We start from the raw sequence: 13,371 nt of genomic DNA, 5'->3' as shown, positions 1-13,371 counted from the left end.
GTTGTTGTTGTTGTTGCTTTTTTTACAGAACAGAAAACGCTGCTTAGCAACTGGTTCACAGCCTTAGTCACGGGGAGAAATGGCTGAGCTGGCTGTGGGATTTTTTTTTCGTGGTTTTGAAGGCTGCACCTATATTTCTAGGGTTGGCTCCTGTGGTTGCTGGGCCATGTAAAGTTCCTTAGCTCTAGTGTTTCAGAAATCTACATTCAAAGTCCCCCTAAGATAGAAGACTCCTATGGAATCTTAGAACAGTGATTTTTTAACTTTTTTTGGTCACAAACTCTTCTGAGAGCCTAAAAAAAAGATGGTATAGCTCTCACTGGAAAAATTAACAAATGTAGATAGCCCAGATTTCTGTATGGTTTTAGGGGTCCACAGTCCATCTGAAGTCTGTGATAGAATGATAGGATGAGAACATCTATGTGTGCCCTTTATAGTTGCCCTGGGGTTCAGGCAGGGGATAGAGGGAGGCAGGGAAAGTTAGGAGGGAAAGAGCCAGGAAGGAACAGGGAAAGAAAGAAGAGTTCTGGTGGGAAAGAGAAGGAAGAGGGGAAGCAGGAGGCAGAGGGAGAAAAAAGGAGAAAAACTCTAGCAAGTTAGGAGAGAGTTTCCACTTAACTGTGTGTCATCACTTTTTTCTATGCTTAGAAGCAATTGCAGAAGAACTGCATTTAATCTAAGTACAATTGGACAAGGACAGCTGAATCACTGGCTTTCCCAGGTATAACGAAATACTAATTCCCCATCCATCACTGGACCCAAGGACTCCTAGTTTTGCTTAGGCTATTATCACCATGTATCAGATAAAGAACATTAAATTTAATGTAAACAGCTATCTGTACCTGCTACATGTTTCTGTTCTGCCTAAAAGCAACCATCCTCCATCAGGGTGGTTATCTGCTCTAACAGAGCCCTTGGATTTGGGAAGAATATTGGTGGACTGATTTCCAACCCCATCATCACCTTAAGAGGGATGCAAACTGGGGTTCACATGAATAAAATAATTCTGTTCCCAAACATTTGCCTATCCACACAACTCAGGAAAATCATTGAAGCCAAGATCCAGACAACGCTTTGCTGGGCCAGTTCCCCATCCACCCTTCCGCACTGCCTCACTCTGATTTCACACACCTAAAATGACTAGTATCCCATGTTTGTTGTAAGTGACTTTTACTCAGAGAAGACATTGGTACTTCAACAAAGAGGAACTGTGCATCAGAAGCCCTTTGTAAAATACATCTGACCCACTGTACCTGTTCTCAGCAAATTATCAGCACGGCCTGTCACAGCCCAAGAGCTGTAAATAGAACAAAGCCCCAGCTGGGGGAACTGAATGGTGAATGCTTTGGCCTCATGATAAAAGGACATCTCACGCCATTTAGAATGGTGATCATTAAAAAGTCTGGAGACAACAGATGCTGGCGAGGATACGGAGAAATAGGAACACTTTTACACTGTTGGTGGGAGTGTAAATTAGTTCAACCACTGTGGAAGATAGTGTGGCGATTACTCAAGGATCTAGAACCAGAATTTGACCCAGCAATCCCATTATTGGGTATATACTCAAAGGACTGTAAATCATTTTACTATAAAGACACATATACATGTATGTTTACTGCAGCACTATTTACAATAGCGAAGACTTGGAACCAACCCAAATGCTCAACAAAGAGAGATATAAAGAAAATATGGCACATATACACCATGGAATACTATGCAGCCATAAAAAAGAATGAGTTTATGTCCTTTACAGAGACATGGATGAAGCTGGAAACCATCATTCTCAGCAAACTAACACAGAAACAAAAAAACCAAACACCACACGTTTTCACTCATAAGTGGGAGGTGAACAATGAGAACACATGGACACAGAGAGGGGAACATCACACACCAGGGCCTGTGAGGGGTAGGGGGAAGGGGAGGGAGAGCATTAGGACAAATACCTAGACGAAGGGTTAATAGGTGCAGCAAACCACCATGGCACATAAATACCTATGTTAACAAACCTGCACGTTCAGCACATGTATCCCAGAACATAAAGTAAAATTTAAAAAAAAAAAGGGGGGGGGAGATTCCTGAAAAAGTTGCACTAATTATTTTGCACCATACATTGCTATTAACATAGGTGGTGCCCATGAGTTCCTTTATGTTGTGTTTAAATTGATTACAACCAAAAAAGAAAAGAAGTCGTATTGTCATGGAAGAGAAAGAGCCCTGAACTTTTGGTAATCTGCTTATTTATAATCAATTCACGTGGGATCTTGCTTTAGATGTCCTCACCCTCTACTCTCCATCTGCTTCCCTCCAAGCCCCTTTAGTGTACCAACGTCATGCAACTCCCTCAGGCCCAACTGAAATTCTGCCTCATTCATGCAACTTTTCCTAGAAGGTTCATTGGGCAGGCCCTCTTTCCTCAGAACTTCTACAACTTTCTCTAGGGACACTGCTCACGTTCTGCCTCATAAGGTACTTGAGTACATGGTACTTTCACTAGACTCTAAGCCACTTATAGGCAGGATCTAAGTTTTACTGTTGTGTCCCATAAGTACGTAGGGTAGGCCTGACACACAGTAGGCATTCAACAAGCATGTGGAATTCACTGAAGGGGGAAGTTAGTCTATATAGGTCGTTTGGGCCATCTCCCACCTGAATATTCTACAACGGCAAGGCTGGTAAATTCCTGACTCCTCCATAGACGCTGACTGGGTTACTATAACACAGGTATCACTACATTTCTTATCACCTCTGCTACAGGACCTTTGCACTCACTGTTTCCTCTGCCTAGGGGCCTCTTCCTGAGACACACACCTGGTTCTTTGTCTTTGCTCAAATGTCACCTTTGAGGTAAGGTCTTCCCTGTCCATCCTATTTAAAATTTCAACTCTCTTCCCTCAACCCCAAATAACACCCTATCCCTCTTTCTGATTTTTTTTCTGTGTAACCCTGATGGCCAGCTATAAGGCAGGAACTCAATAAATAGCTATAGGATTCCTTTTTAAAGACTCGTAAAGCATTCATACAATATCTACTTTTATTAAGCACTGTGCTTGATCCTATACAAAGCAACTGCTGAAAGCCAAGAGCCATTCTGATCAAATTGCTGCTGTCCAGTGTGTGTGCACAGCCAGAGACACTATGGGGCAAGCCATGCATGGGGCGGCAGAGCAGGTGTCTTCCATGATGCCATCACCAAAGGTCAGGGTATAGGCTCAGTGTTCCACACCTTCTCTCTCAACAACATATTAATTCAATTAATTCAATAACACATATGCTTGTCAGGTACCTTCAAAGTGCCAAGAACAATGCCAGGTGTCAGGGATACACAATTGTTCTTGTCCTCAATCAGCTCAAAATACAGATGAGAACATACAAAACAAATGGATGCCTGCCATATAAGGACAACAGTAACACAGTAATCTCTATACACATGACAAAAAAAGTATTATGAAAACATGGTGAAATGTGACAACTTCCAGACGAAGAGTTACATGTTGGGTGATGCTGAGTTGAATCTTGAGAGGTAGGTGGGAATTTGACTAGTAGAGGGAAGTTGAGGGTGCAGAGAAGGCAGAGGGCATTTCAAGTGAAGAGAAGAGTCTGAGAAAAGGCATGCAATAGAATATCCAAGGCTAGAGCCATGGTGACAGTGGGTGACAGGACATAGGGTGGGGAAGAGAAGCAGGATCAGCCCACAGGGGCCCTCAGCCATGCCTATGACGTCAGCTTCATTCTAGAGAACAATGGGGAACTACTTGAGATTTTGTAATAAGAATCTAATAGTGAACAAAAGTTCATGAACCTAACTAACAGTTCTTGAAACTTTTTACATCTTCTTCCCATAGAACTTCTTGGAGTATGTACTTTATAAGTATCTTAACTACTATCTAAAACAAACGATTCCCATTCATTGGTCCTAAGACAGCAGATGCTTCTGGTTTGTGCTTAGTTTCTGTCCTCTAAGGGATTATAATCTAAGGTAAATTCACTGACTCTGACATATAAAGAATGAACTAATGAAAATAGAAGAATCCACAAATAAGTTGAACAGGTAAATATCCACTATTGTATTTCATAATACAACATGGTCTGATGAATTGAGAAATCCTCTGCAAAGCCTTCTTGACCTCTTGCTGCTCTTGGTTCTAAATAATAATCATTGCAACAGCAGCTAAGAATGATATCCTTACCATCCGTCAGGCCCTGGGCTAGAAATTGTAATATATTATCATACTTAATCCTCACAACAAGACATAAAGTAGATGCTATTGTCCTGGTTTTATACATGCGAAAGCTGTGGCTTGGAGAAGTTAAGTCATTTGCCCATAGCCAGTCAGTGGCCAAGCAGAATCTGAAACGAGGTCTACAACTGCAGAGCACATAACCTTAACCACTGCTGTTAGCATGTGTTCCACATTTCATAATCAGTTGTATACACTTCTAATCTTCCTTACCCAGAAGGTTCTGGGAAAGCAACGTACAATTTTTTTTTCTTTGTACAGTGGTCTCTCCCATCCGTGCTTTTGCTGTCTACAACTTTGGTTACCTGTGATCCAGAAAAATATTAAATGGAAAATTCAAAAAATAAATAATCCATAAATTGTAAATTGCATGCTGCTCTCAGTGGCATGATGAAATCTCCTGCTATCCCTTTGTCTACTGTATCCATACTGTATACACTATCCACCCATTAGTCATCAATGTTGTCTGCTCCTGACATTCAGCCATCAATGTCATCATAGATGGATGACCCAGGGTTACAGGAAGTTGAGGAGCCTCCTTCTGTCATCATCAGATGGTCAGTAATGGCCTAACACTACGTCACAAGGCCTACATCATTCACCTCTACATCATTCACCTCGTTTTATCTCAGTACTGAGGCATTTTATCTCTCACATTATCCCAAGACAAAGGGTGACTACAGCACAATATTTTGAGAGAGAGAGAGAGAGATCACATTCACTTAACTTTTAATACAGCATATTGTTATATTGTATATACATACATACCTGTGATAAAGTTTCTTTATAAATTAGGCATACTAAGAGATTAACAGCAGTAACTAATCATAAAATAGAATATTGTTCTATTAATCATAAAATATTGTTCTATTTTATGATTAGTTACTGCTGTTAATCTCTTAGTATGACTAATTTATAAAGAAACTTTATCACAGGTATGTATGTATATACAGGCATACCTCATTTTACTGCCCTTTACTTTGTTGTGCTGTGCAAATAGTGCATTTTTTTTACAAGTTGAAGGTTTGTGACAACTCTTCATAGAGCAAATCTATCTGCACCATTTTTTCCAACAACACATGCTCCCTTCATGCCTCTGTAATTCTCACATTATTTCAAATTTTTTCATTATTAGATCTGTTATGGTAATCTGTGATCAGTTATCTTTGATGTTACTATTGTAATTGTTTTGGGACACCACAAGTCACACCTATATATAATAGCAAGCTCAATCAATAAATGTTCATGTGTGTTCTGACTGCTCCATCAACAAGCTATTCCCCCATCTCCCCCTCCTTTTAGCCTCCCTACTCCGAGATACAACAATATTGAAATTAGGCCTCTAAGTGTTCAAGTGAAAGGAAGAGGCACATATTTCTGACTTCAAATCAAAAGACAAAAATGATTAAGTTTAGTGAGGAAGGGGCAAGTCAAGAACCAAGACAGGCAGAAAGCTAGGCCTGCTGTACCAAAGTTAGTCAAATTGTGAATATAAAGAAAAAGTTCTTGAAGAAAATCAAAAGTGCTATTCAGGTAAATACATGAAAGAAATGAAAACAAAACAGCCTGATTTCTGGTATGGAGAAAGTTTGAGTGGTCTAAATAGAAGATCCATCCAGTCATGAAGGACATTAAAGTGCTACTCCAGTGAACACACAAATGATAAGAAAGCCAAACAGCCTTACTGCTGATATGGAGAATTTTAGTGGATAGACGACTGATCTGGCCACAACATTCCCTTAAACCAAAGCCTATTACAGAGCAATGCCCCACCTCTCTTCAATTCAATCAAGGCTAAGAGAGGTGAGGAAGCTGCAGAAGAAAAATGGAAGCTAGTAGAGGTTAGTTCATGTGGCTTAAGGAAAGAACCCTCATAAAAATGCAAGACGAAACCTCAAAAGCACAGGTAATGAAAATGAAAATGGATGAATGGAACTTCCTTAAACTAAAAAGCTTTCTGCACAGCAAAATAAATGATTAACAGAGTCAACAGACAAGCCTCAAAACAGAAGAGAATATTCACAAACTAGGCATCTGACAAGGAACAAACATCCAGAATTGACAAGAAACTCAAACAACTCAACAACAACAAGAAAAACAAGCCCATTAGAAAGGGCAGAGGATGTAAATAGACCTTTTTTTAAAGATACACAAATGGCCAAACAGCATATAAAAAATGCTCACCATCACTAATCATCAGAGGAATGCAAATTAAAACCGCAATGATATATCATCTTATAGCAGCCAGAATGGCTATTATTCAAAAGACAAGAAATAACAGATGTTGGCGAGGATACTGAAAAAAGCAAAAGTTTATACACTGTTGGTGGGGATGCAAATTAGTACAATCTCTATGGAAATCTGTATAGAGATTTCTCAAAGAACTAAAAATAAAATAACCATTTGATCCAGCAATCCCACTACTAGGTATCTACCCAAAGGAAAAGAAATCATTATATCAAAAAGACAGCTGTACTGGTATGTTTATTGTGGCACTATCCACAAGAGAGGAGATATGAAACCAACCTAAATGCTTCATCAACAGATGACTGGATAAAGAAAATGTGGTATGTATATACAATGGAATACTATTAATCCATTAAAAAATGAAATCATGTCTTTTGCAGCAACGTAGATGGAACTGGAGACCATTATCTTAAGTGACACAGAAAGAAAAATACCATACGTTCTGCCTTACAAGTGGGAGCTACATAATGTGTATACATGGACGTAGAGTGTGGAATGACAGAGCACATCCTCTGCAGATAAGCGGGTGTTTCCTTCAGCGCCTTGCATAAACTCAAGAAGCACTCAATGAATGAACAGCAACACTGTAAGGAACTGAGAATATGGGATAAAGGAGTAAAGACTTTTTAAAAACCATCATTTTACAGACATCACTGTGAGGAGAGGTCTGGCAGTCAGCTTCCAAGATGGCCCCCAGTGGCCCTCGCCTCCTGGTATTCATATCCTTGCACGGTCCCTACCACAAAGAATCAGTCCTGCCCTGTGTGACCAACAGAATAGCTTTCAAGGCTGGGTCACAACGACATTATAGTGGATCAGCTTTCACTCTTGGGGAAGCCGGTCGCCATGTTGTGGTGACACTCAAGCAGCCCTGCAGAGGGACCTACCTGGAAAGCAGCCAGTTCACCAGCATTGATTTCCCAGCTGTGTCAGTGAGCCACCTTGGAAGTAGATCCTCTAACCCCGGAAAAGTCTTTAATGATGGCAGTCTAAGCCAACATGTGATTTCAGCCTCATGAGGGACCTGAACCAAAACTACACAGGTGAGCCACCCCTGAAGTGCTTATCCACAGAAATCATGAGAAGTAATAAATATTATTAAGTCATTAATTTTGGGGGAGATTTGTTGCACAGCAATAGATAACTAATACAAGAAGTATTGGGAATGACTTCTACGAAGGAAGTAGAGCTTGGAATAGGGGCATCATAGGAATTGTGGGAATAATACAGGCAAAGCAATAAAGAAAGAATGGGGAAACACCATGAGCAAAGGCAAGTACAAATGTGATAAAGAACCATCCCCACACAGAACCTCAGAATTGGGAGAAATCTTCACAGTCATTTAGCTCAACTGCTCATCTGATGTTAAAGTCCACTCTTAACATAATAAAACTAAGACAAAAATTGCATGCATTTATCTAAGCTGAATCCCAGAAAGAAGCTGGCTTCCTATATTTCTCCATGTAGTGATACAAATCACAAATAAATTTAGTCACAAGAGAGATCATCTGAACCGAGGTCAGTTCTGAAAGTAATTTAATTAAGAAATTGAAGGAAGAGCAGAAGGAGATAGAAGAAGGATACAGCTAGAAAAAATAAGGACTAGTATTTGACAGATCAGTAGGATGGCCAGAGGTAATCCTATTGATGTACAACATCAATCTATTGTACATTTCAGAATAGCTAGAAGAGAATAATTATGATATTCTTAGCATAAAATTAAATGTTTATGGTGATGGATATCCCAATGACCTTGGTTTGATCTTTGCACATTATATGAAAGCATCAAATTATCACATGTGCCCTGAAAATACATCTATTATGTATCAATATAAAGAAGGGGAAAAGGCCAGGCATGGTGGCTCACACCTGTAATTGCAGCATTTTGGGAGGCTGAGGAGGTGGATCATCTGAGGTCGGGAGTTCAAGACCAGCCTGGCCAACATGATGAAACCCTGTCTCTACTAAAAATACAAAATTAGCCAGGTCTATTGGCACATGCCTGTAATCCCAGCTACTTGGGAGGATGAGGCAGGAGAATCACTTGAACCTGGAAGGGAGAGGTTGCAGTGAGCCAAGATTGTGCCATTGCACTCCAGCCTGAGCAATAAAGGCAAAACTCCATCTTAAAAAAAAGAGAGAGAGAGAAGAGGAAAGGGAGAAGAAACAGAAGCAAAGGAGGAAAAGAAGAAAACAAACAACAAAAACCGAAGGAAAAGGATGCCATGGATTGGAAGAAACTGGTTAATTAAAATGCTATGCAGTAGACATTGTCCTAAGTTCTTTAAACATATCTCATTTTACCTTCACAATAACTCCGTATCACTGAATTATGTTAGTCCTGTTTCTTCCCCTGTGATATGGTTTGACTATGTCCCCACCCAAATCTCATCTTGAACTGTAGCTCCCAAAATTTCCACATGTTGTGGGAGGGACCCAGTGGGAGATAACTGAATCATGGGGTAGTTTCCCCCACACTGTTCTCCTGGTAGTGAATAAATCTCACAAGATCTGGTGGTTTTACAAGGGGTTTCCCTTTTTGCTTGGCTCTCATTCCCCTGCTGCCATGTAAGATGTGTCTTTCACCTTCCACCATGATTGTGAGGCCTCCCCAGCCACGTGGAACTGTGAATCCATTAAACCTCTTTTTCTTTATAAATTACCCAGTTATGGGTACGTCTTTATCAGCAGCATGAAAATGGACTAACACACCCTCCTTCCCAGAAGGCTTCCCCTCCCCCTATTCTCCAGATCTGAGGTAGAGAAAGTTGACTAACTACAGAGAAGAAGGATTAAGGCATTATGCACTTAAACTCTCAGCAGGAAAAAAAAATCTGAGCATATGGTTAAGGCTATAACAAGGTCCATCCAACAAAGAATTCACCAACAGATCGAAGATATTCCTTTTACAGGATATAAGGCCACGCTTCTTGGTCTGCTGATTAGTGTTGTTCTATTCAAAGGAAGAGTGTATCTGAGATAAAATTTTTAAAACCCAGAACATTCTCTGTCCCAAGATAAGATGTTTTACTGGTCGCAGAGTTGATTCTTTTAGAGACTAGTAATGGATCTGAAAATCCCATTGGAGGAGGGGTTCCTACACAAAGCTAATGTTTGATTCAGGGCGTTGATACAAGCATTTGCCTTTAACCAAGGGAAAGCACGAGGAGACCTGCTCTGTAGGCAGCCACCTTCAGGAGATGCTGCCATATGTACAGTGGTATAAGGATAAGAGGTGAACACTTGGGTCAAAACCCAAGAAGGTCAAGTTAGTGAGCATTCCTCACCATGTCATCCTTCTGTAAAGAAGAAGGCATATGCTGGACTGGGAATAGGAAACGTCGTTTTTAAAATTTAAAGTACTAAAATAGCTGGTTATCCCTCTAAGAAAACATAGAAAATTAAATTTAAAGCTGGGCATGGTGGCTCATGCCTGTAATCCCAGCACTTGTTGAGGCTAGGGCAGAAAGATCACTTCAGCCCAGGAGTTTGAAACCAACCTGGGCAACAGAGTGAGACCCCAATCTCTACAAAAAAATAAAAAATTAGCCCGGTGTGGTGGCATACGCCTGTCATCCCAGCTACTTGGGAGGCTGAGGCTGGAGGACTGCGTGAGAGCCCAGGAGGTCAAGGCTACAGTGAGCCAAGATCACACCACTGCACTCTGGTCTGGATGACAGAGTGAGACCCTGTCTAAAAATGAAAGAAGGGAACAAGGAAGGAAAGAAAGAAAATGAAGGATGGGAGGAAAGGAAAGAAAAGAGAGAAGGAAGGAAGGAAGAAGGGAGGGAGGGAGGAGTAGGGAGGGAGGGAAGGAAGAAGGGAGAGACAGAGAGTGGAAAAGAAAGAGGGAAAGAGAAAGGAAGGAAGGGAGGGAGGAAAGGAAGGAAGGAAAGAAAGAAAGAGAAAGAAGAAAAAGAGAGAAAGACAGAAAGAACGAACGAGAGACAAGAGAGGAAGGGAGGGAGGGAAAGAGGAAGGGAGAGAGGAAGGGAGAGAGAGAAAGAGTGGAAAAGAAGAAAAGAGAAAGAAAGAGAGAAAGGAAGAAAGGAAGGAAGGAGGAGGGGGAAGGAAGGAAGGGAGGGAGGGAGAAAGGAAGGAAGGAAGGAGGGACGGAAGGGAGGAAGGGAGGAAGGAAGGAAGGGAGGGAGGGAGGGAGGGAGGGAAAGAAGGAAGGAAGGAAGGAAAAGAAAGAAAGGAAAGAAAGGAGAAAGGGAAAAAGAAAGAAGAGAGAGAGAGAAAGGGAGGTAGGAAGGGGAAGGAAGGAAGGGAGGTAGGGAAGGAGGAAGGGAGAGAGAGAAAGAGCAGATAAGAATAAAGAAAAGAAAGAAAAAGGAAGGGAGAGAGGGAGGGAAGGAAGGAAAGAAGGAAAGAAGGAAGGAAAGAAAGAAAGAGAAAGAAGAGAGGGAGGGAGGGGAGGAAGGAAGGAAAAAGGGAGGACGGAAGGAAGGAAGGAAGGAAGGAAGGAAGGAAGGAAGGAAGGAAGCAAGCAAGCAGGCAGGCAGAAATTACACTTAAAAGATGTATAAGGCTTGGAGAATTTGGAACAAGATACAGCTTTTACCAATTAAGAGCTGTAGAGTAACGGTCAAAACATCTTAACATCTCTAAGGCCAGAAAAACTAAATCTTCAACAAATACCACACTCATGGCATTGACGATGGGCATGAAAGGGTAACCAACAAGAAAGCCTAGGAATGTCCACCGTGATCTGGGATGGGGGACATGGGGTCAATGGAACATGCTGGAAGTGGGTTGGATGCTTGGATGCCCAAGAAGCTCCTATAGAAGAATGGTAGGAAAAATTCTTTCTCAGAAAAAAAATGCCATGACCCCTTGAAATAATGGACTTACTCTACTGGCAGGAATGACCAGCCACATAGGCTGGCCGATTTTGCAAAAGGCTGCTCTGCTGCTGAAGCCACAGGGTGAAAGAGAGTAATGACCATCCTTCAGTTACAGCAAGTTCCCAGGGGACCTGGGCGGTGTGGAAAGATGGGCCCTGTGCCTTTTTGCTTTTCCCCACAGCCCCAGCATCAGGCTTTACACACTGCAGGTATCTCACTAACGAGGGTACCGACATCCTCTTTAATGTAATTCACACCCCACACCCTCAAGAGCTCAGAACCAAAGGCACAAAGGTCCAGGCTTCCTCCTGCTCTGAATTTACCGTCATTGAAGCTGTCACTGGTGGTAATGTGGGTGAAGGGCGACTGGGCTCGAGCCTCCTCACACAGGGAGTAGCTGTGCTCAGCCTGGATGAGAGGTGCCGGGGACGTCGGGGAAGGTTCCACCTCCATTGACACACTCTTCTCTGAGAGGAAAGGGTCATTCAGGAGCTGACCCAAGACGTTCTGGGAAAACTCATCCAGAAGTTCTGAGAAGTGCTACAAGAGACAAAGGAGGAAGAACTCAGTTTCTCTTAACCATGATGTGATAGTTACCCTACGCACATATTCTACAGCAAATACCTCATCCACCGCTCGATATGAAGCTCCTCCTAGACAATGTCCAGTTATCTTGTGCTGTATAGAAAACCACCCAAAGTTTAGTGGATGAAGGTAACCATAACATTAATGTATTACTTCTCACTCATCAGTGGGTTGGGTTGGGTGGGTGAGCTGATTGCATCTGGGTTCCCTGACAACGCACACCAGCGGGAAGGCTGGCTGGGACTGTGCTGGGCTGGGACCCCTAGCCACTTGGGCCTCTTTCTCCAAAGGGCAGATCGGGCTGGGCTTCCTCTCATGATGGCAGAAATCTTCCATGAGGGAGAAAAACCAAAGCTGAACGGCCCAGATATCACATACCATTACACCTTCCACGTTCTTTTGGTCAAAGCAAGGGACAAGGCCAGCCCACATCCATGGGGCAGGAAAACAGACTCCACCACTTGATGAGAGGAATGGCAGCATCACAATGCAGATGAATGTGGACAGTGGCAGAGGCATGATTCACTGGGGGTCCTTGCTGTCATGACCTACCACATTTTGCACTGATCATGTTAATATTTTTAAATAAGCTCTCCTCCACTTCTAATAGCATGAAGGTGTAGTTTATACTAAGGTGCCATGCTCAGAAACACTAGAGGTGGCTTTTCCTTGGCCTGCACTTTGTTCCGCTCTGGTTTTTCCTTAATATCCTCCCAACCTTTATCTCTAATATCATGAACGTTCCAGACCCCACCATGCTTTGGACCGTCATTGAAGCTGTTTGGACTAGCCAAACAGCTAGGAAATAGCACTAACACATATAAATTCCCTGGGATTCCCAATCCCTTGTGACACTGTCCCACACTAAATGCGCTGCAGCTCCATTCACTCTCCCTCCTTGATAGGACTATATTCATGGTATGAGGATCTTTGGAGCAGGGTTTCTCAACCTTGGCACTGATAACATTTAATCCATTGTGAAGGGCAGGGTGGGGGCGCTGTCTTGTGCATTGTAGGATATTTAGCAGCATTCCCGGCCTCCACCCACTAGAGCACTCCCCCAGCTGTGAAACCAAAATTATTTCCAGACACTGCCCAAATGTCTGTAGCTGAAAAAAATCACCCATGGTTTAGCATCACTAATACTGATTATATTAGAAATAATAATAATATAAAATAGGGCCAGGAGCTGTGGCTCATGCCTGTAATCACAGCACTTTGGGAGGCTGAGGTAGGCAGATCACGTGGTCAGGAATTTGAGACCAGTCTGGCCAGCATAGTGAAACCCCATCTCTACTAAAAATACCAAAAAAATTATCTGGGCAAAGTGGCAGGTGCCTGTAATTCCAGCTACTTGGGAGGCTGAGGCAGAAGAATCACTCGAACCCGAAAGGCAGAGGTGGCAGTGAGCTGAGATCACACCACTGCACTCCAGACTGGGCTACAGTTCAAGA

The 13,371-nt window shown here is 42.3% G+C and overlaps 1 protein-coding gene across 2 annotated transcripts in view; it reads right to left on the bottom strand.

Moving 5' to 3' along the window:
- CREB3L2 (cAMP responsive element binding protein 3 like 2) overlaps positions 1-13,371 on the bottom strand; it is a 135,703-nt gene that overhangs the window by 51,142 nt on the left and 71,190 nt on the right. For both annotated transcript variants that reach the window (XM_017504296.2, XM_037729859.1), the window contains exon 2: positions 11,656-11,872. In XM_017504296.2, the coding sequence (XP_017359785.1) occupies positions 11,656-11,872 (217 nt within the window). The remainder of the gene's footprint in view (positions 1-11,655; positions 11,873-13,371) is intronic.

This window comes from Cebus imitator, unplaced genomic scaffold (assembly GCF_001604975.1).
Source record: "Cebus imitator isolate Cc_AM_T3 unplaced genomic scaffold, Cebus_imitator-1.0 Scaffold319, whole genome shotgun sequence".
NCBI lineage: Eukaryota > Metazoa > Chordata > Mammalia > Primates > Cebidae > Cebus > Cebus imitator.
The sequence above is the reverse complement of the archived record's forward strand: the minus strand, read 5'-3'. Positions and strand labels throughout refer to the sequence as shown.